At 45.5% G+C, this 23831-nt stretch overlaps 1 protein-coding gene across 2 annotated transcripts in view; it reads right to left on the bottom strand.

The window, feature by feature from the left end:
* PPARA (peroxisome proliferator activated receptor alpha) overlaps positions 1-23831 on the bottom strand; it is a 53448-nt gene that overhangs the window by 23410 nt on the left and 6207 nt on the right. For both annotated transcript variants that reach the window (XM_081958008.1, XM_081958007.1), the window contains exons 2-3: positions 21316-21448; positions 2714-2953 (exon numbers count right to left, since the gene is read on the bottom strand). In XM_081958008.1, coding sequence (XP_081814134.1) covers positions 2714-2819 — 106 coding nt within the window. In that variant the 5' untranslated portion in view covers positions 2820-2953; positions 21316-21448. The remainder of the gene's footprint in view (positions 1-2713; positions 2954-21315; positions 21449-23831) is intronic.

Genomic DNA, 23831 nt, shown 5'->3' with positions numbered 1-23831 from the left:
GTTCTAGCCAATAGGACGCTCTAAATCAGGGGTGGGGAACTAGGGCCCTTTTATGACTTGTGGACTTCAACTCCCAGAATTCCTGAGCCAGCATGGAACTCTGGGAGTTGAAGTCCACAAGTCATAAAAGGGCCATAATTCCCCAACTTTGCTTTAGATGATCAAGAGGCATGAATCAGAAACGGAGGAGCCCCAAAAGCTTACGGACACCCCATATCATCTCAGAAAAAGCCTCCGGAGGAAGGGAAGTTTTTAAAACCCATCCCTTGCCTGAGAATGTTGCAGGGTTGTAGGAAGAACAGAAAAGTGGGCAAGAAGGAGTAGCAGGGCAGGGAATATTTCATCCCGGCACATGTCCCATGGACCCATTGGTTCGCTCTTAGTGCAAACTCAGGCAGGTGATGGTAGGAGTGACGTCTACCGAGGGAAGCTTAAGGCACAGACTGCGCTTGTAAAGCAAAAAAGGAATACAGAAAGCAAAGGAAAATAAGTCATGTCTGACATAATTATTGAACCAAGAGTGAGACAATTATGTGGCTTCCCATCACCGGAACTGAAGGCCTGAACTGAATTTTCTCGCCCCTCCGTGTACTTTCTTTCTGGAAACTTTTAGTGGAGGGGCGGGCGACGATTCTCAGGTTGCAGGAAGAAACAGAGCCTTCAAAATCACCAGCCAGCAGCAGAAGGTTGTCTGCTGATGAATTGTAGGGGTTGCAAAACTGGAAATAATCTAGGTTTCCCCATTTGAGAGAGCTGGGGGACTCATGGGTAAAGACCTAACTTCCGGTATTTCTACTTTGTTTTCTTTTTAAGCCAAACATCGTCCATAATTTGGATATTTTTCTCATCAAATTTTCTGCAGCATAATCTCAGGCTGCTTCGGGAACTGCCCAATCTTGCTTTAGCATCACAAAAGAAACCCAAATTACTGGAAGACAATGGGTATCTTTTTGTTGCTTTCTCAGTCCTGGTTAAAGGTTCCCCTCGCACATATGTGCTAGCCATTCCCGACTCTAAGGGGCGGTGCTCATCTCCGTCTCAAAGCCGAAGAGCCAGCGCTGTCTGAAGACGTTCTCCGTGGTCATGTGGCCGGCATGACTAAACAGCCGAGGGCGCACGGAACGCTGTTACCTTCCCACCAAAGGTGGTTCCTATTTTTCTACTTGCATTTTTACCTGCTTTCGAACTGCTAGGTTGGCAGAAGCTGGGACAAGTAACGGGAGCTCACTCCGTTATGCGGCGCTAGGGATTCGAACTGCTGAACTGCTGACCTTTCTGATCAACAAGCTCAGGGTCTTAGCCACTGAGCCGCCGCGTCCCTCAGTCCTGAAAACCAACCCTCCGCCCCTCCCAAATAAAAATCTGAATAGCATGAATCGGGAACCAAAGCAGGAATATTCACAGGGGCAAGATTTCATCCAGTCCAGGCCTTGCCAAAACAGAGCACCTACGTTGAGCCATCCCTGAAGGATAATATACTGTGTCTTCCGCTTCTAAACTTCAGTTGAAGGAGATTCGCCGCCTTCCCAGACTGTATGTTTCCTCTTATGTAATTCATACTAATCTCGCTTACACTCTGAAACAAATAGCTAGTTTGCTAAATAATCCAGACAATTAGTTCAAGGTTCAGTTTAGAGCTCGGCACACAGGGCAAAAGCGACTTCGGTTAAACAGAAAGTATCACTTTTGGACCATTATACACCATCACCACGCCACCGTGGAATGCAAAGTTTACATAAAGGAGGTATTTTTGTTTCATTTGAATTTAATTTCTTTTAATTCTTGTCAAAAATGAATTTAAGAGACTGCCGTGTACCCTTCTGGGATAAAAAAATGCAGGTTTCTTCCCAATAAACTTTCGTTTGTATCAATAAAGGAGAATATTTATATCTCAGGGTTGAAATGAGAGGGGGTCCTTAGTACTTTCCGAACTTTCTTGCAGACGTTTCGTTACCCAACTAGGTAACGTCGTCAGTGCATCTTAAGAGCAAACCCCACTCCCTTCTAGCACTGATGACGTCACTTAGTTTGGATTAATGATACGTCGGCAAGAATGCAACCAAGTTTACAAAGCACCAAGGACCCCTCATTCTCTATCAGATCCATATTTCTGTAAGAATTGTGCTCTGCTCAGGTCTTTCTTTTCTAACCCTCATCTCTTCTTCTCCTCCTCCTCTCAAAAAGAATTCCAAACAAAATGAAAAGCTCACCAGACTTTATAAGAGGGGGAACAGCCCACTTGGGGGGCCTGACTGGGGATGTACACTTGGAAATGCTAATTACTATCCCCAAAATTACTCCAGAGCATTTGTACAATTTAAATTGTAACAAGTGACAGCCCATCACATTCCTATCCGAATTCAGAGCATGCACAATTATTTCTAAAAGGATCCCAGCCCCCCCCCCAAAAAATCTAGTTTCTGTCTATGCAATTTAGAAAATAAAGCACTTAAAGCAAACCTTATCTACACAAAATACATGCAATACAAAACGATGCCCATCAGGTAACTTCCTAACTTCCCATCAGCTAACTTCCTTAGGTTATCGCTTGCTTTTTAGAGAATGGCCTCTGAAGCCATTAAGTCAAATTTATCTACGTGATGTAAGATAAAATCAAAGGAAGGGCCACGCTCTGCTTACAGACAATCTGAAGTTAAATTTCATCATCTTCATTATCTTTTTTATTATCGGATAACAATTGAAAGGTTTTTACCTGCGTGGACAGATCCGTCCGAACCATTTCCCAGCGACTGGAAGTCAGTTAATATCCCAGAGCTTTCCGCGTTTATAGACGGTGAAAGTTCTTTCATGCTCGCCATCTCTTGCAAAATTTCTTAAGATAAAGGAAGAGGATCTTGATAGTCCTTTAAGGGAACCAAGGGGCAGAGCTGGCTGCATTCTAAGTCCGCCATTTTGATGAGGTCAAGCGTTTCCATCAGCATGAATCAGACGTCTGAAAGGGAAACAAGGGTTTTGCAAGCCAAACTAAGCCATTCATTTGGGGAAGGGGGTAACCCTCTCTACTCCTTGTGCCTAAGCGTTTTGGCCAAGCGTTTGGTCTATTTGCGGTAGGGGCCCTCTATGTTTTGGAGGCAACAAAACTCCAGCAATGGCTTGAGGAGGAAACCATCACCGTGAGACAAGGGTCACACCCAAAGATTCATGTACAATAGCAATAGCCCTTAGACTTATATACCGCTTCACGGTGCTTTACAGCCCTCTATAAGTGGTTTACAGAGTCAGCCTATTGCCTCCCAACAATCTGGGTCCTCATTTTACCCACCTCGGAAGGACGGAAGACTGAATCAACCTTGAGCCTGGAGAGATATGAACCGCCAAACTGCAGGCAGCCGACAGTCAGCAGAAGTAGCCTGCAGTACTTCATTCTAACCACTGCGACACCCCCGGCTCAATACACAAATGCCCTTTCTTGTGGCTGGAAACTGGGGTCGTTGTAAGTGCCACCTCAGACTCTTTATTTCTGACAGCTCAAACGTAAACATGAAACTGAAATAAAATTTGCCATTTCTATCTACCATTTCCCGAAACTCAACGATTCTGATTGAATGGTGACGGGAGAGGTTGTGGTTGGAGCCTGTGGGTTGCATTGCTCAATGGGTTGTTGTGGCCCATCCAAGGTTGCATTTCAGAGGAGGGGCAGCCATAGGAGTCTTTCCCCCCAAATACCATATTTTTCAGACTATAAGACGCACCGGACTATAAGACACACCGAAATTTACAGGAGGAAAACAAGAAAAAATAGTTTTTGGCCTCTGCATGTTGCATTTTTGCCCTCCCAGGGCCCCAGAAGCACTCTGTTGTCCTCAGCATGGGCCATTTTCACCAAAAATGGGCGTTTTTTTTCCCCAAAACGCACCTGTTTTTGGCCTGCAGAGTGCTTCCGGGGGCCGGGGAGGGCAAAAATGCAACGCACGGAGGGTTCGGGAGGCCAAAAATGCCCATATTCAGTATAAGATGCACCTAAATTTTCACCCACTCTTGGGGGGGGAGGTGCCTCTTATACTCCAAAAAATATGGTAAATGATGTCTCTTTAAAATGTAATTCACTTCTATTGGCTGGTCAAAGGATTTAGCCAGGACATCTTTGCAAACAATGCCTCACAGAGATTTTTGTTCGGTCTACACAGCCTCTTTTTAAATGCTCACCCAGGAAAGTCACCATTATGTGTATAATTTTTAGCGCATCCCGCTCCCCCCCCTCCTGCCTGCTATGCTTTTAGAGCAAGGTTTTTCACCCTCAGCAACTTTTGGATGGGTGGACTTGAACTCCCAGAAGTCCCTGGGGAATTCTGGGAGTTGAAGTCCACCATTTTAAAGTGGCTGAGATTGAAATTTATACTTAATTTAGAAGGAAGTATCACAAACCAACGGCCAAAACCCCCTGAGAAACTCAGCTGCACTGCGTTTTCAACATCTTCGAGCGATTTGGATCCTAGAATCTCCCTTCCCTGGGGAGAAATCTGCCAAGCAAGCACTCAGGTCCATGAACAGAACAGGCATTCACCGTTTCCCGCAATGCGCATTCCTCAAGACATTCCCATCCCTGCCCAGTAAGGGTGGGGTGATAGAGGGAGACCCGAGGCCCTGCTTATTTCAGCACCATTCTGGAGCTCTATGCCAAGGCAATGCCAACACAAACATTCTTAGCATCAATTAAGACTGGAAGAAGCAACACAACATTTGCAGGTGCCCGTTCCTAGGCTCTGTGGGCCCAAAAGGTAAGCAAAGCTTTGGGGGTATTTCATCTACCCTTAAGGTAAAGCTAAAGGTTCCCCTCACACATATGCGCTAGTCATTCCCGACTCTAGGGGGTGGTGCTCCTCTCCGTTTCAAAGCCGAAGAGCCAGAGCTATCCGAAGACGTCTCCCTGGTCCTGTGGCCGGCAGGACTGAATGCCGAAGGCGCACGGAATGCTGTTACCTTCCCACCAAAGCTGGTTCCTATTTTTCCACTTGCATTTTGTGTGTGCTTTCGCACTGCTAGGTTGGCAGAAACTGGGACAAGTCACGGGAGCTCACTCCGTTACGTGGCGCTAGGGATTCGAACCGCTGAACTGCCGACCTTTCTGATCGACAAGCTCAGCATCTTAGCCCCTCATCTACCCTTAACCCTCCTCAAAACTATGCCTCGCCCGCCCCATCGAGATTGCTCCTCCCTGCAGGCCAAACATAAAAAAGGTGTAATCCCTGGTGGCAAAAAAAAAAAGGCTGATCAGACATGACATAACCAGAAGCCAAGGCATACGTTAAAATCCCTTCTGCCTAGCGCATTCTTGCCAAACTACCAGATGGAGCCAACTTTCCTTTCTTCTTTCTTGATTTCCTCACTTTATTTGCCATCTCTAATAATGGTTGGATTCAATAAGGCTCTTTCCTTCTCATAGGCATTCCTCCCACCTGGGCATATTAAACAGAGCAAACATCTTTGTTTTACTATTTGAGTTGGCTTTTCCTGTAAAGCAGGGGTGGGGAACGATGGCCCCTTTAGGACTTGTGGACTTCAACTCCCAGAATTCCTGAGCTAGCCATGCATGAATGCATGAATTCTGGGTGTTGAAGTCCACAAGTGCTAAAGGGGCCATCGTTCCCCCCATCTACTATAAGGAATCAAGAAAGTACCATTGAGTCTCAAGGAAGAACATCATCAAAGAGTTACTCTTGCTAATTATTCATTAGAACAGGACTTTCTGATGACTTTAGCAGTGCCTGCATTGATTTTAAAGAAGTAATACTTCATTTTAGTCTTCCTGTTTTGTTACTACATGTGTTAACAAAAGAACACTGAGCACCTATGAAAACTCCTAACCTAATGCATCTTATTTGCTGTTTCTGTCGCTTTATGTTAGTTTCTTGGATAAGAAGGCTTCCTTTAGACTGGTATTTTGCAAAAGCACCTCTATACAGGTGAAAACCAACTAATTTTGTAGCCTGGATGCTCTCATTGGGCATCTTTTCCCACCCAGGAGACAGCAGGCAGCCAGATCCAACTTTTTAAAGTATCTATCTTGAACCCAGTCCCAGCAAGCTCAAGAGGTTTGGGTTCCAGGTGAGTGAATGACTGAAGATTTGTTTTTACAGAGGTTTAGTTGTGTCCAAATAAATTTCACTGACCTTACTTTCAAGTTAAAGTAGGACAAGGGCTTTGGTTTTCTTTAAGATAATCTATATATATATATAAGCCAAATACCACTCACTCATCACGAAATCTCCAGAACTGTAAATCCTACAAACTTGAAATTTGGCACGCAAGCTCCTCTTGGGTTCTAGGGGCTCGCTAAGAAAGGTTTTTTTTTTGAAATGACCATCTGATCATTAGTATTTCATATACAGTATTATATTAACATGCTCTGATCCTAAGGAGTTCTACTCCCCCTCCCCACCTGAAATGAACTCTGTTCCAACTTCCAGTTGAGTTATATTAACACACTCTGATGCTAAGGAGTTAGACGTTCTACTCCCCCTCCCTTTGTTAAACCGGGAGTGGGTATGGTCAGTACGTGACATTCTACTCCCCCTCCCCACCTGAATAGAACTCTGTTCTAATCAAGCCCGATCACATAAGTTTTGTAGCGAAGCACAGGTATCCAGCTAGTATAAAATAAGGTTAAGAAAACTGATCGCGTAACAGCACAAACATCCCAGAAGTACCGTAAACTAAGCTAGCAGACAAAGAAATTGCCCTCAGTAGAGACGAAAGCAGTAACATTCAAAAACAGAAGAAACGGTGAATGTTCTTTGACAAAAGTGTTGCCTACAAAGATTCCAGCTGTTCTAGAGATAGGCAAAGAGAGTCCTTCATGTATCGGTCGATGAAAGGCTGGCACACAAAGTTAAGGAAGAAGTGTTCCAATGCCCACCTTGTAAAACATCTATGCTCTATGCTTTGGGAAACATTACTCCCACCTCCCACCACCAATAAACTCTAACTCAAAAAATGTTGACTCAAGATTTAGAGATAGCTATCCCGTTTCCCCGAAAATAAGACCTCCCTGGATAATAAGCCCTCCCCGAAAATACTGCAACACTGCAGCAGCCATGAGGTGACCACGCTCGCTGCCTCCTGCACCTCAAAAATAATAGGACCTCCCTGAAAATAAGGCCACGTGCTTATTTCAGGGATCAAAAGAAAATAAGACCCCGTCTTAGTTTCGGGAAAAACACAGTAGCTGGACTCCATCACCACTAACTGAAGATTAGCTAATATTCCCCCTTTCTTGACAAATTAAACTGGAAAAATCTAAGGGAAGGGGAAAGGGAAAAAATGAGAAAAAAACGGATTAATTTTGGAATTAACTTTTTGTCCAAGTAGTTTATAAAAGAGAAAGTACAGTAGTCCTTGACTTACAAACATTCACATTGGGAGTTACAATGGCACTGAAAAGTGTTGCTTAGAACCTGTCCTTAAAGTTACAACTTGTCGCAACCCCCCACCCCACCCCGTGTGGCCAAGCGATTGTAATTTGGGTGCTTGACAACAGGCTCACCTCTATGACCCTATTGCAATGTCCTGCAGTCACCTGATCACACTTTCCAGCTTTCTCAGCCAGTTTCCGACAAGCAAAGTCAACGCGGAAAAATGGATTCACTTAACCATGTGATTCGCTTAATGACTGCCGCAAAAAAAAAAGATTGTAAAATTGGATCCGGTCACATGATAGTTTGCTTAGCCACCCCGCTGGTTAGTGACCAAAATTCCAGTCCCAATTGTGATTTAAGTCAAGGACCGCCTGTAAAAAATAAGATAGGGAAGGGAAGCCAGAAAGCATGTAAGCAAATCAATTGCTATAAAAATATTTACCCCTGCCAGCAGTTAATAATAGACGAGGAGGGGCTCTGAACGGCAATTTTGCCCCTTTTCAGTTGGATCATAAGATGATCATGAGTGATTGTTATAAAGCCACTGATGACAGGCAGACCTTCAAACACAAAGTGTGCCCCTAGCAAAGGGCAATCGGTGTGAGAAGGGAGTGAAGTGAGAAGCTGCCAGGATTTCGCTAATCCCTCCCTGTCAGCCTGCCTTGTATATTTAAAGAGGCCAGAGTATGACCCGGAGTACATGGAATTGCTATTCTAGTTTTGGAAAGTTAGGTATGTCAGACAGAGATCCTGTGACACGCAGCGTCCAGGCAGGCCAGAAAAAATTTAACCGCCATTTCTCCCGTTTCAGAAATTAGCCAATAATACTTGAAAACCAAGCAGGATAACGGGATACCTAGATCGATTCCAGATTAATTAAAAGAGCTAACTTAAAAAAAACAACCAGGGAAGTTATGTTCTTCTAAGTCACGCCAGAGGGCACCGCCTTAGCTGACCTTGGAAAGAAAAAAATTTAAGCAAGGTCAACATTTGCTCTTGGTCGAGTGGGAGGCATCCCTGAGGTTGAAAGCTGGATTGGCAGGTCAACAAGAAAAAAAAAACATGGCGGAAAAAAGAAATGGCAAATACTTTCTGCACTGTTGCTGAGAAAACTAGATGGGCTCCAAGACCGTGAAGTCACTGGTAGCTGAGCTCAACGTAAAGTACCACATTTTACGGGGTATAAGACGCCACATTTTACGGGGTATAAGACGCACCCTTTTCCCCTCAAAAAAGAGGCTGAAAATCTGGGTGCGTCTTATACACTGAATACAGCATTTTGCCTCCCCCAAACCCTGCCCCCTTCACCAAAATGGCCGTGCATAGCCTTTAGGAGGCTTCCTGAGTGCTCCTGGGGGCTGGGGAAGGCAGAAATGAGTGAAAAATGGGCTGTTTTTTTGCTCAATTTTGCCCCCCCCCAGCCGCCAGGAGCACTCTATAAGTCTCCTAAAGGCTATGTATGCGCTGTTTTTGACAAAAAAAACAGGCCCGTTTTTTTGCTCGTTTTGGGGAGGCCACCCCCCCAGGAGCATTCTACAAGCTTCCTAAAGGCTAGGCATGCCCTTTTTTTGAAAAAAAAAACAGCCCCATTTTGGCAAAAAACAGGTCAATTTTGGGAAGTCTGCAGAGTGCAAAAATTAAAAAAAAAAATTTCCTCTTCAAAATCTTGGGTGCATCCTATACTCCGGTGCGTCTTATACATCAAAAAATATGGTACTTTTTGACTTTTTTTGTCCTGCTATACCAGGGGTGTCAAACTCCATTTCATTGAGGGCCGCATCAGGGAGGGGGGGCCTGGGGAGGCGTGGCCAGCATGATGTCACTCATGTCGGGGATGCCTGTGGTGGCCCGAGCGCCCTGCCAGAGAAAATGGGCTCCTGAGCTCCTTTTTCTGCTGCAGTGGCCTCCTGCAACCCTCTGCCAGCAAAAACTGAGGTCGGGGGGGGGGGGGGATGGGGATGCATGGCCCTCACGAACTCTGTTTTTGGCTGTGATAGCCTCCTGCAACTCTCCGCCAACAAAAAGAGAGATGGGAGGACATACACGGTACTCACAAGTTCTGTTTTCTCTGACAGAGGCACTGTGGGCCGATCCTTCACTATTTTCAGGGCGACCCCCGTGGGCCAGATCTAAGCATGCTACAGGCCAGATCTGGCCCCCGGACCTCAAGTTGACATCCCTGTGCTATACACATGTATGAAATTGCAGTAGAGATTGTACTACTTGCTACGGTGTAGTTATTTGAGAAATATGACTTGTCAGAACAACCCATGCATGGCCAATGCCATGCATGTGATGTCATTTCTGAACACTCATTATCCAGAGAGCCTTATTATTGTCCTCCTGTTGCTTCAAAACTCCTCCCCTCCCATTGTTTCTGACTATGCCAAGCCCCAAAGATACCTATTAATCAATGCAGTTGAACTCTTGGGAAAGAACTTCTATCAACTATTGTTATTTTTAATCCACCTTATTTATTAATTAATATAAATTATTAATAATATCTTATTATTAGTTATTTATTTTCATAACTCAAGGCAGCAAACATATTCCTCTTTCCTCCTCTTTTCCTCACGACAACAACAACCCTGTGTGATGGGTTGGGCTGAGAGGGACTGGCCCAAAGTCACCCAGCCAGCTTTCATGGCTAAGGCAGGACTAGAATTCATAGTCACCTGGTTTCTAACCTGTTGCCTTCACTGATACCGTGTTTCCCCGAAAATACAACCTGTCCTGAAACTAAAGCCTTGCCACATTTTTCACGTGGGCAAAAATATAAGCCCACCCCCGAAAATAAGACCCCTGGACAATCCCCCTCCTCTGGCCAGGAAGAGCACCGCTCGCCGACCTAGCGGTATCCCGAAGACGCCAAGCCACGGGAACAAGGTGGGGGCAAAGGCGCTCGCATTGCTTGGTGCTTTTGGGGTACTGCTAGGTCGGTCAGCGGTGCTGTGCCCAGCTGAAGAGGGGGGGTTGCTGGGCAGCTGCTCTCTTGCGAGCGGGCTTCCAAAGAGGCGGGCACAGCCTCAGGGTCGAATGGCTGTGTTGCGCTGTCGCAGCAGCAACGCAGCAGCCATGAGGTTACCAAGCTTGCGAGCAGCCGCCCGGCAACCCCCCTTTCCAGCCGGGTACAGCGCCGCTGACCGACCTAGCAGTAGCCGGAAGGCACCAAGCAACGTGAGCACCTGTTCGCCGCCCTCCGCCTCCCGTGGCTCGGTGCCTTCGGAATGCCCCTAGGTGAGTGAATGGGGCTCTGCATGGCTGGAGAGGGGGGTTGCGCAGCGGCTTTTCTGCTCCCTGCTCGCACAAAGGGCACCTCCGCTGCTGGCACCACTCGCCGCCTGGGTTCTTTTTTTCAAAGCACAGAGGACGGATGTCGCTCTGGGAGTACGCTCTATAGTTGTGGGCTGCAGATCGTACAACCATAGAGCGTACTCCCAGAGCGTCCTCCGTCCTCCGTGCTTTGAAAAAAAAAAACCAGGCGGCGATAAAATAAATAAATAAATAAATACATGCCCATGAAAATAATTTTCATTTACTGAGTTAAGAGAAGCCCAGGGAGATTTTACTACAATCACAAAAACAATTACAGATGTTTATTACTGCTCCATGCCTCCTCAGTCCCAATACCGATTGAAACCAGAGTATAAAATTGTTCCTCAGCCATCTGGAGAGGAGACAAACATTTATTTTTTTAAAAAAGTATTGCGACATTGTGTATTCTGACATGACAAATAGGACCGGCATTTTGGGGTGGGCGGGAAGGAAGCAACAATTAATCTTTCGGAATTGGTACCGTGTTTTCCCTTATTTTCTTTTGACCCCCGAAATAAGCGCTTGGCCTTATTTTCGGGGAGGTCTTATTATTTTTGAGATGCAGGAGGCAGCAAGCGTGGTCACCTCATGGTCACCTCAAGATGTATAATAGCATCAACATGACAGTCCTTACTTGCATTCTTGACTATCTTAAGAATACGCCTCTTGTCTCTGCTGGCAGTAGCACCTGGCAGACACCTGACCTCTTTTAAAACCTCCATATCCTTTCCTAAATTTACATCCCTTACGATTGAATCACCAACCAGAAGGTGACTTCTTTTTTTACATACCTTGCTCTTCTTGTGCGACTGATGTGTGATACCTGGGTCCCCATTTCATCTACATCTCTTATAAGGGCCACAAACAGCTACAGAAATGGAACTGCAAAGGGGTTAATTAACTGTGAAGAGTTTTGAGAAAGAGAGTTTGGTGTAGGGTTAAGCTGCTCGCCTAGAAACCAGAAAACTGAAACTTCCAGTCCTGCCTTCGCTGAACGCTGGCTGAATGACTTTGACCTCACATGGTTGCTGTTATGGGGAAGATGGGAAGAGGAGGAAGGAGGACTACAATAAATCAATAAATCTGATGTAGCAGTTTTTAAGTCTTCAAATCTATAGAGCTATTCGGATCGATTGACAAAGAGGTAGATACAAAGGCCTTCCTTCCTTCCTTCCTTCCTTCCTTCCTTCCTTCCTTCCTTCCTTCCTTCCTTCCTTCCTTCATCCCTGTCTTATTCTATTTACTGTATCTTGATGGCCAAGGACAGGGGTCGGCAACCTTAAGCACTCAAAGAGCCAATTGGACCAGTTTCCCACAGAAAAGAAAACACCGGGAGCCACAAAACGCTTCCCGTGCCTGACTATTTCCTGAGCAGCCACAGAACTAGCATATGTAGTTGAATTAAATATTATGTTTTCTTCTGACCCTTTTCTTTCCTTGGATTTATCCATGGTTGGCCTACCGGGGGTCAAAAAGCTCAATAAATCGTGTGCCAGCGGCTATCACACATTGGCGGTTGTGAGTCATATTTTGAGCGACAGGGAGCCGCAGCAGAGGGATGAAAGAGCCATATGTGGCCCAAGAGCCGCGGGTTGCAGACCCCTGGCCAAGGAGATGCTCCCCATTTTCACTTCCTAACCTCCTGTCCTTGAAGTTGTGTGCCACAGCAAACAGGGAGAATTTTCACGCAAAGCACCTCTATAGTGCAGCCAGGAAAAACACACAAACATTTTGGTATACTATCAAGCATGTGAATTCTGTTGTTACCTCTTGGCTACAGATTCTATTTAGACCAGTACTGATTAACTAGGTGAAGCCCAAGTCTATTCACCTCTGGATCTGGAGAACATTTTTAACCACACACCCTGGTTCTTCAGGCAGACTTTTACCTACTTTTCGGTTTCCCTCTAGCAGTTTTTAGACCAAGTAGAGGCTTGCTTGCTTGCACCAAACTGCATGCAGAATTGCACATTAAGACTTGTGGTAGAATGGGTTCCTGTTATGTCCTTATTCTCCACTGCGTCACAAGTTCTCTTGAGGTCCTTTAAATTCTTTTAATTGGCTATTGCAATTCTGAGAAGAAGGAATTAAACTCCGAGAAACATAAACTAAGCCATCAGATACAAAAAGCCATTGGCTATGTCAGGGGTCCGCAACCCACGGCTCTGGAGCCACATGTGGCTCTTTTATCCCTCTGCTAAGGCTTCCTGTCACCGGTTGGCTCCACAATTGATAGAGCTTTCTGTTAGGACAGGTAGAGGAAAAACGGTGCTGTGCTAGGAGAAGACTCTATGGTGGGGGAACTGGACATCCGGTCAGGACAAGAAAAAGGAGGCCGTGCTAGGAGGAGACTCTATGGTGGGAGAACTAGACATCCGGTCAGGAGAGGAAAAAGGATGCCGTGCTAGGAGGAGACTCTATGGTGGGGGAACCGGACTTCCGGTCGGCTCCAGAATTGAATGGGGAGCTTCCGGTTAGGATCTTTGTGGCTCTTTGAGTGTTTATGGTTGCTGATCCCGGGCTGTGCTATGACCATTTCCCCCTACATACATTATCATTCCCATTGGGCGACTGAATAGGACAGCTTTGTTCCCATCCATTTTGCAGCTACGTTTTTCTTGAATGCTGACAATAAGAAAATGTGGTCTTCTGAGTAAACTCATGCAGCTCATCGTCTCCAAAAGCTTAAAACTGTTTTTTTCCTCCCTGAAATGCACCTATAGATACCGTGAACTGCTGGCAGAAGGAGAGGATGAGTGATGTTTAATTCTAGCGTGTGATTCAGGTAGAAGCAAGGCTGTGTTTTAGTAAAACATGCTGTTAACAAATGAGGTATGCTTCAACAAATCGTTTTAATTCAGTGTTTCTTCAAATTGCTTGCTGGGAGCTAAATCCTATAAAGCCCTCAAATTTGATGAAAAGGAGTCAAAGTTTGTGTCTCCCCTCCACAATCATGCCTGGCGGAGTGGTGGGTTCCAGCTGGTACGCTGCACACGGAGCCGGGCATCCTCGTCGGGCACATGCGCTGTGCACATTTGGCCTGGTTGCTTCAAAAACAGGTAAGGAATGCGGGCAGGTGGTGGCTGCTGTTCCCGGCTAATACCAGTAGAGCCATACTGGGCCGTACCGCCCAGAACCCACCACTGGCCTGTCGTAAACGTTTGTATGAGGGCTACTCCTTTTAATGTAGCCTATGAATAATAGTTACAATTTAGCACGCTTTTAATCTAGCACTTGAATCATTATTCCCTATCCTCTCACCAACTCCAAAACATGGATATAGAGCAGTGATGAAATTTATTTTATTTTACTACCGGTTCTGTGTGTGTGGCTTGGTGGACGTGGTAGAGGAAGGATACTGCAAAATCTTCATTCCCTCCCTACTCCAGGGGAAGGATACTGTAAAATTCCCATTCCCTCCTCACTTCCAATATCTCAGGGGCTGCCACAAAGAAGAGGGAGTGAAGCTATTCTCCAAAGCACGTGAGGGCAGGACGAGAAGCAATGGGTGGAAACTAATCAAGGAGAGAAGCAACTTAGAACTTAGAAGAAATTTCCTGACAGTTAGAACAATTAATTAGTGGAACAGAAGTTGCCTCCAGAAGTTGTGAATGCTCCAACACTGGATGTTTTTAAGATGCTGGGTAACCATTTGTCTGAAATGGTGTAGGGCAGTGGGTCTCACCTTCCTAATGCCACGACCCTTTAATACAGTTCCTCATGTTGTGGTGACCCCCCCCCCCCCAACCATAAAATTATTTTATGTTTTCCGTATTTTTTCAAAAATATATGTTTTCTGATGGTCTTAGGCGACCCCTGTGAAAGGGTCGTTCGACCCCCAAAGGGGTCCCGACCCACAGATTGAGAAACACGGGTGTAGGGTTTCTTCCCTAAGCAGGGGGCTGGACTAGAAGACCTCCCGGGTCCCTTCCAACTCTGTTATTCTATTGTATCTTAAAAGCCTATGCTTTTATCTCAGAATTATGTCGATTCTTTTTCTAAAGAGAAAAGCCTCTTCTCTAGGAGATCACTTCCCCTTCCTGATCAACTGAAGCAGCTTTCCACAACCTGGTGCCCTGTAGGGGCATCAGCTTCCACAATTCCACGGACACAATTGTCCATGTGCAAACTCTTATCTCCACTTATGAATGTTGTACTTTTTTAATCGGTGCCTTTATCCCTATATTTTTACCACCACAAAAGCCTACCCCCCTCTCCCTTCCATTCAGGTGGATGTTTACCACCAGGCATGATTCTCTTTCAGGAAAGTTAAAATGAGAAATGGGAAATATATACACAACTCGCTTCCCAGCAAACTGTGTCAAAGAGCCTGAAGTGTAACGAAATACAGGCATATTAAGGTCAAGTACAATGACGGCTTGTCAGTTTCCCCACACAACCACCTTTCTCTTTAAAACAGGGATAACTTCAGCAAGAAGAAACTAAAGCATCTTATACCCGTATTAGGTTCTCTCCTTAACTGCACTTCTCACTGGGTGGCCTGTTGGAGGGAGAGGTGTTAGTCTCGTAGAATATATGTTGGAGGGAGGGTGCAATGCCCTAATTGGCATGTCAACAAGAGGCAGCAGCCAGCCAACTGGGCTGATTTCAGAGGCTAATGTGGGTTGGCCCTAATTAAACCTTGGATGTGAGACCACGAAGAGCTGCCAAGATGTTGGCCAGATGAGGAAATTGCAAAACCATCCTTGGAAGAAGACGAGGGAAAACCAGTTTTGCAACACAGCCATGACGGTTGCACGAATAATATCCAAGGGAGCCCCCCACAATGCTCTCTGGAGTTCCCTCCTTAATTATTATAGAACTAGCCGATAATCTGGCGTTGCCCGGGTATTTATTTATAGAGGGGAAATGTCCGGACCAAACGTAATTTCTAATATTGGATTTGCCCCCTTACCAGAGGTAGCCCCCTTGTGGAGTACTGGGAAGTTGTTACCATGGCAATTCCACTGTGCTGTACAGTGGAAGCCAATACGGCACAACAGGCTGTATCTTAACAGAACAGACACCCCGAGGGGTGTTAGGGGTGTCTTACCCCCACAGTATTTTTTTTCCAGAGAGTAAGTCATCTGTGTAGCACGTTTGGTTGAAATTGCTCAAGGCGTTCCAGAGTTATGATGCTGGAACATACACACACACACACACACACACACACACACACTCACAGAGAAGAAGAAGAAGAAGAAGAAGAAGAAGAAGAAGAAGAAGAAGAAGAAGAAGAAGAAGAAGAAGAAAGAGGAGGAGGAGGAGGAGGAGGAGAAGAGGAGGAGGAAGAGAAGAAGAGGAGGAGCAGGAGAAAGGAAAGAGGAAGAAGAGGAAAATAACAGAGTTGGAAGGGTTTTCCAGTCCAATGCCCTGCTAGAGCAGGACACCCTCTACCACTCTGGACAAACGGCTGTCTATTTCTTCCAGTCCCCTTCCTTTGATATCCTGCGCAACCAATGTCTTGTAGGCACAAGGAGCATTCAGGACCAGTGACATATTCCCACCTGGGGGGGGGGGTTTCCTGAGTCTCTCAGCTGCTCTTCCCTCTCCTTTAAGGGAATGCCAAGGCAGCCCCTCCATCTACAGCTAAACTTCTCCCTCCCGTATCTGCCCACAGCTGCAGGCTCCTGCGTGATTCATTACAAAAATACAAACAGACCCACAATTATTTACAAGATGAAAAGCCAGAGTGGAACTGATGCCTGTTTCTGGAAGAACCGAAATGAGAACAAATTCCTCTTGGTTGAGGAGTAAAATGGGACTGTGTCCCTTTCACTGGCTTTCTCTATTTCTTCCAACCCATCTGCATGCACTTAGGTTTGCTGCAAGCTGAAGCAAGAAATCACCTACTTAAGAGGCATCTGAGGGTACCTTCATCCTTGTTGAAGGCTAATCTCTCTCTACCACAAAAAACATTAGAGCAATACGCAATTTAAAAAATATGGATTTATGGATCGTGGTGAAATCAACCGCACCAATATTTACAGCCCATAAACAACATTCCGGCAGCCATTACTCAAGGTAGACCGTGAATTGTTGCCGTAATATCGGGCTGTTTCTGCCTCAGAAAATACAGCGCTATGGCATTTGCGTGCTTTACGGGGTGGATTTGATTTAAGCCAAGCAGCTTTAAATCGCGATTTAAATCACTAGTGAAAAGGCTTGATTTAAATCAACTCGATTTAAATCAAAATTTTTAAACAGCAACTGTCCTCTTTGTCCCGCAGCGACTCCTCCTCTGACCCGCTGTTGACTCACCGACGGTCTCATTCACTTCAATGGGACGGTTGGTGATGCGGCAGTGATACAATGAGGTGAGGGACCTGGCAGGCAGCAGGTGAGTGAATGCCCGCTAACAGGCGCTGCCATGATGGATCTGAAATGACAGGTGCTCTTTAAATGTAAGGATTCATTCTTGCTGGTAGTTAGAATCTTTACAATTATTTGCAAACAAAATGAAGGTTTCCTATTTAGCGTGCGAAGCTTGGACTCGTTGAATCGGTTTTACCAAAAAGGTAAATATTGCAGAATATACAGCCTCATGCCACGTAACTAAGCTCCATTTCATGCTGGATAAACTAAATTATTAATGTATCTTAAATAGAAAACTATCTTTAGATAGGTTTTTACTCCAAAAGCATTTTATTAAAATAAATTTGATAAAAATTAAAAAGAAGGTCCGATTTAAATTTTTAAAAATCCATTAAAAAAAAAATTAATCATCAATTTTTATCTACCCTGATGCTTTAGCAACTCTGGCGGACAAAAGGACAGTGTTTTTAACCGTTCTCATTTTAAAAACGTAAGCAGCCAGGGCCAAAGTGAAGTTGGTGAGTTGTTCTTAGGCCACCTACTGCAACAAAGGACCCGAGACTGTTTACAACAGAACCAGTGAAAAAATTATAATAATCTCATTCATCTGACCGAGGTAGTCCTTGAATCATCCAGGAATACAAGATCAGTGGGACAATAACAACGGTTGCAGGAACTGGGTATGTCTAGCTTAAGAGAAAGAAGGACTAGGGGAGACATGATAGCAGTCTTCCAATATCTCAGGGGTTGCCACAAAGAAGAGGGAGTCAAGCTATTTTCCATAGCATCAGAAGGCAAGAAAAGAAACAATGAACTAATCAAAGAGAGAAGCAACCTAGAACTAAAGAGAAATTTCCTGACAGTGAGAACAATTAATCAGTGGAACAGAAATTGCCTCCAGAAGTTGTGAATGCCCCAACACTGGAGGTCTTTAAGAAGATGTTGGATAGCTATTTGTCTGAAACGGTATAGGGTTTCCTGCCTAGGCAGGGGGTTGGACTAGAAGACCTCCAAGGTCCCTTCCAACTCTACTATTGTATTATTGTATTATTAATAGACTTGTTAAAGGCCAGGAGGTTGGCACATTCCTTATCTTGTGAGGCGGCCTGTTCCAAAGAGTGGGAGCTGCTACTGAGAAAGTGTGTTGCTGGGCTCCCACCCACCCCTTTACCTCTCGTGGGATAGAGTCCATCAGCATACCTTCCTTCGGTAATTGCATGGGACAGAACGAAATTGAGTGGGACAGGCCTACAGTTAGCTGGCTGCAAAGTCACGTAAGGCTTTTATGATGATAACCAGCCTGTTAGGCTTCCCAAGAGCATGAAGCAAAAAAAAAAAACAACCTTTATTGATTTACTGTGGATTCTGCTCATTCACATCCAGCAAAGTCTTTCAAGGGAGGATTTACAGTCACGGACCTTATCTGGCTTGGAGAGCTGCCAGGCTGATATCTTGGCAAGGAGTCTCAGAGAGTCCCGAACCAATTAAGCAAACTAATTGTCTTCTGCAAACTCCACTCCCCTTTTGCTCCTCTTTTATTTCCTCTGGGAGGGGCCATTTGCTCCTCTTTTATTTCCTCTGGGAGGGGCCATTCATCCTCCACCTGTGGCCTTACTCCCAAGTCAACCCCTGTTCTTTAACTGTTCCCTTCGTCTGGCAACTCTGCGCATGCGCACCCTGGGAACAGGCTCCAGCTGTTCGTCTGCCTCACTGATGTCTGACTCCGAAGGCAGCTGATAACTGGCATACGGCTCTGGCCCCCTCTCTGCCTCCAACACAGAGCAATCATCAGAGCCTTCCCCAGACTCCAGGATTGGCCCATGTTTCTCCCCAACCTCCTCAGTATCCGAATCTGCTGCCAGTTCCGCTATCCGCTGGTGGAATCAGAACACAGCCTTTTGGTCCAGACCCAGAGACAAGCCCATAATAACAATGCTGAATGTATTACACTCCCGCCACCCCAGTTTGCAGCTAAACCACTAGGTTTAGTACCCCCTGAAGCTTCCAAATCATCAAAGGCAGGCCAATTTGTAATGTTTAGTCCTAGTGGTCCATCCATACATTGTTGAGGAGGAGTCACTATTGTTGCGGCATCTTAAGAGTAAAACGATACGCAACTGGCACACCAGCCAGAGTTGGGCACCCCAAGAAGCCATGGTGAACACCTTTTGCTCTAGCAGGGACTGAGAGTCCTGGAAGATTTCCAAAAATGCATCAGACCGCTGGAGTAATCACAGGTGCATCAAGTTTTACCTGCATACCCCCACTAGAAAGGACCATTCAGAAAGCAACAGTTTCATGTCCCCCAAATGACCATAGTTCCAGGGGTCCAGACAGATGCCACTGTCAACGCTAGAGAAGGCCTCCGAGACAAGCCATAAGACACATTCTCTCCTTATCACTCTTTGATACAGCCATAATTTGAATAGCCTTAGTTCCCTGAATAAATGTTTATCTTTGCACAAAATGCTTAAGCCGTGAGCCATGATTTGAAACCACAACTTGCTAAGGTTTATAGCAACACATGACCCAGTCTCTCTGTTCTGACCGAGGCTCCCCCAAAAAGCATATTCCTGGTCCCGACAAAACCCCTTTTATTAAACGAATGTGAATTTTTCTCATTCACATTCAGCAAAGGCCTGGCAAACAGTGTTTCAAAGGAATATTTGTGACCACAGACCTTATCTATTTTGGAAAGCTGCCATGAAAATATTTTCCAAATGCAGTGCTGTGCAAGGAAAGATTTGGCACAGAGTCTCTGAGATTCACAGACAGATCTTCACACTCCTGAAACGAACTAACAAATGAATTGTTTCCTGCAAAAGCCCACTCCCCTTTCACTCCTCTTTTATTTACTATGGGGGGGGGGTGTCATTCAGCGCCCACCTGTGGTTTTACTCCCAAGCCGACCCTGATTTCTGAGCTGTTCTTTTCTTCCGGCAGCTTTGTGCCTGCGCACACTGGGAACAGGCTCCAGCTGTTCCTCTGCCTCACTGCTCCACAACACTCTCACCCCAAAAGATCACGGGGGCAATGGATGGATTCTGTGGCTGAGAATAGCCAGTCTCTGGTCATTTACAATTTGAGCTAAACATTTTCAGTCCCTGCAGTGTTGTTCCTTTCCTCAAGTAGTCTAATTCAGAGTTAGCAGAGAACCAGAACGTCATGGCATATCCCAATTTATATGCCAAGCCCACCCTATTCAACACCTTTAGAAGTAGATCACGGGATATTTTAAACCAAGAGTACTACACAAATGACTTGATTCCCAGCCCAGCTATGTACAGCCCCGGGAATGCAGTAATCACTGAGGACCATGAAAACTTAATAGGAGGAATAATACTTCTCTATAAGCGGAAGATGTGAAAAACTCACAGATTTAGGAAGGTTTTGGAGAACTCCAGAAAAGTTTTTTTTTCCTCCTCAAGTCATGCTGAGCTTCCTCCAGACCAGGCAACGTCCAGAGATAAATTGTCTGAGCTACAAACAGGAGTTTCCCAGACAGTGTTCTACAATGCTCAGAAATGTTCCTTTCCTGAATCACCATGTTTTGGCTCAGGAAGGGAACTTCACACACGTTCCTTCTTTACTCTTGTAATTAAGATTTCCATCATGAAGGAGGCAATGCCTACTGACCCAGATTGTCCCCGTCGTTCTAAAAATATAAATGATAATTGAAGTCAACTCTGGGAAAAGATCTCCCTGCAATGTTCAGCACTTCAGCAAATATATTTTTTGGTTAAAACCAAGGCAAAGAAACCCTTCAAATAGCATGTAATATTCAGCTTTCAAGGTATACAGACCGCCAGCCATTTCTGAAATGAAATTTAAGGATCAAACTTCAACATCCCATAATAGGAGCGTGTTGCTGATGTGTGCACTTTACATTTTTAATTCTTGTTAGGTTAACCCAGGGGTCAGCAATCTTTCATCCCTCTGCTGAAGCTCCCTGGCACCGGTCAGTTCCACAATTGATAGGGCTTTTTGGTTAGGACAGGTAGAGGAAAAAGGATGCCGCACTAGGAGGAGACTCTATGGCGAGGGAACCGGACTTCCGGTCGGCTTCAGAATTGAAATGGGGGGGGGGGGGAGGCTTCCAGTTAGGACCTTTGTGGTTCTTTCGAGTGTTTAAAGTTGCCAACCCCTGGGTTAACCAATGGAAGGGGGGGGGGAGGCTCATGGGTCCCAGCCTCCAAAGCCTCCATCAAGGTACCTAACATAAACAAAGCAATTCTTGATGACTTATCCTTATTTTGGACATTCAAGACTGGAAAACTCCCAGAACATGTTAATTACAAATTGTACCTACCATTTCTGACAGGTTTTTGGAAAACTAGAAGAAGAAAAAAGTGTCCACTTTATGTTTCTCTGCCATTATGTTGGCGCATTTACTTCTTGCGGGGACTGATTCACCACGAATTCTGGTCCGCTGGTATTTCCACCTTAAAAAGAATAAAAATCACAGGGTTCAAATGTGGTCAACTTGCACAAACACAACTGGAATTGGGTTATTCAGAGGGGGGGGAGGGGGAAACCCTAGCAACCCAAATATAATTTACTCATTAGTAGACAGATTGCTTGTCCTTGCATTCAATTAGACAGTAAAGATCACTGGTGCTCATTTGTCCAAAGCTTCTGCATAAATGGTGTGTCTTTTTTGTGTGTGTGCGTGTCAAATCAAAGACCTGACTTTCAAATGAAGATATATGGATGTGCCATAGCTTTAACGAAGTCATCCATGCTATAAATACCAATCACGTCTTCAAATAGATTTAAAACTTAATGAAATAAAGACTGAATGTTAGCCAACAACATTTCCCCTTCTATTCCTTGGAAGTCTCCCAGTGAGGTAGCAATCGGGGTGGGGGGGGGGGTGGAGGTGTTTGCCTAAGGATGGTCTTGGAATGGGGAGTACCCCAGAGGGACCCAGAGGGCATCTGTTTCAACAGCTCCCCTCTCAAACTGACACCATTCATTTGAATTCGTTTTTACTCATCCTTTTCCCTTTCAGTATTAGAAATGTTCTACATCAGCGGTCTGGCCAGGGGGGGGCGGAGGGAGGAGGGGGAGAAGGGGAGAGGGGATGGTTCGGTGTGAACGGCAGGCATGTGTGCTCAGGCGCACAGCTCCATTTGCGCAAGCGGTGGGCGCCCGCCGCTCACACAAAATGGGCTTTTGCAAGCAGGTACGTGCGCCTATCGCTCGTGCAAGTGGGGATGCATGCATACCCGCTCCCACCCGCCACTCGTGCAAGTGAAACGGCGCATATGCACTCACCCACCAGTTGTGTGGCCCCGTTCCAAACGGGCCTCTGCCCAGGTGTTAGAGACCCCTTGTTCTACATAATGGCTTCCTTCTATTGAGTTCCCTTTAAAGCAGAGGGTCTCAACCTTCCTAGCGCTGCGACCCTTTAATACAGTTCCTCATGTTGCGGTGACCCCCAACCATAAAATTATATTATGTTTTCCGTATTTTTTTCAAAAATATATGTTTTCCGATGGTCTTAGGTGACCCCTGTGAAAGGGCCGCTCGACCCGCCAAAGGGGTCCAGACCCCCAGGTGGAGAACCGCTGCTTTAAAGGGAGGGGCATTAGAAATTTTTGAACAATATTTCTTATTTGTTCCATAGGCTCCCTGACATGCAAATTAGCTTTACTTGCATGGTAAGAAAAAAAAAACATTACAGGATTGGTTCACGCGAATGGAAATCGCGGGTGGACCCAGCCACCCGCCACTGCACTATGGCATCCCATTTAGGCCCTTTTTTTGCCAAAAGCGCATGCGCGGAAGGCTGAGCGCATGTGCGGAGGTCCATGCACACTCTCATTTGCGAAGCAGTAGGAAAGATAAGTGAATACCACCCCTGATTACAGGTAGTCCTCGACTTACGACGGTTCCTTTAATGTCCATTCAAAGTTACAATGGTATTTTAAAAAAGTGACCGTTTTTTCTCCCACACTTATGACCGTCGCAGCATCCCCAAGGTTCAAAATGCAATCAAAATTCAGAGGCCTGGCAACGGATTCATATTTATGACCGTTGCAGTGTCCAGGAGTGTATGTGTCATGTGATCACTTTTTGATCAACCTTTTGACAAGCAAAATCAATGGGGAAGCCAGATTCACTTAACAACCGTGTTAGTCACTTAACAGCTGCAGTGATTCACTTAACAACAGTGGCAAGAAAGGTCATAAAATGGGGCAAAATTTCCTTAACAAATGTTTTTCACTTAGCAACAGAGGTTTTGGGCTCCGTTATGATCGTAAATTAAGAACTGCCTGTATTTGTAGACCACCATAACTGGAGGTTCGAACCCCTAGTGCCGCGTAATGGGGTGAGCTCCCGTGACTTGTCCCAGCTTCTGCCAACCTAGCAGTTCGAAAGCATGTAAAACTGCAAGTAGAAAAATAGGGACCACCTTTGGTGGGAAGGTAACAGCGTTCCGTGCCCCTTCGGGTGTTGAGTCATGCTGGACACATGACCACGGAGACGTCTTCGGGCAGCGCTGGCTCTTCTGCTTTGAAAGGGTGATGAGCACCGCTCCCTAGAGTCGGGAACGACTAGCACATAAGTGCAAGGGGAACCTTTACCTTTACCTATAACTGGATAAATAAAGGAGCTTTCCAATGTGCCCAGGACTCCGACGTCTTGCTCTCTCCGTACCAGAAGCAACACGTACTACACCTTAACACAATTTGGCTCAGAGAAACTGAACCAATGAGACTTCTTCTGACATGAACAATCACGAAGGAAGCTCCAATTTGGACGTGTCATCTTGCTGCTACAATTACAGTCACTGTTGTTGCCAAGCCAAACCAAAACACC

This window comes from Natrix helvetica (genome assembly GCF_964273705.1).
Source record: "Natrix helvetica genome assembly, chromosome: 6".
In the NCBI taxonomy this organism is placed as follows: domain Eukaryota; kingdom Metazoa; phylum Chordata; class Lepidosauria; order Squamata; family Natricidae; genus Natrix; species Natrix helvetica.
The sequence above is the reverse complement of the archived record's forward strand: the minus strand, read 5'-3'. Positions and strand labels throughout refer to the sequence as shown.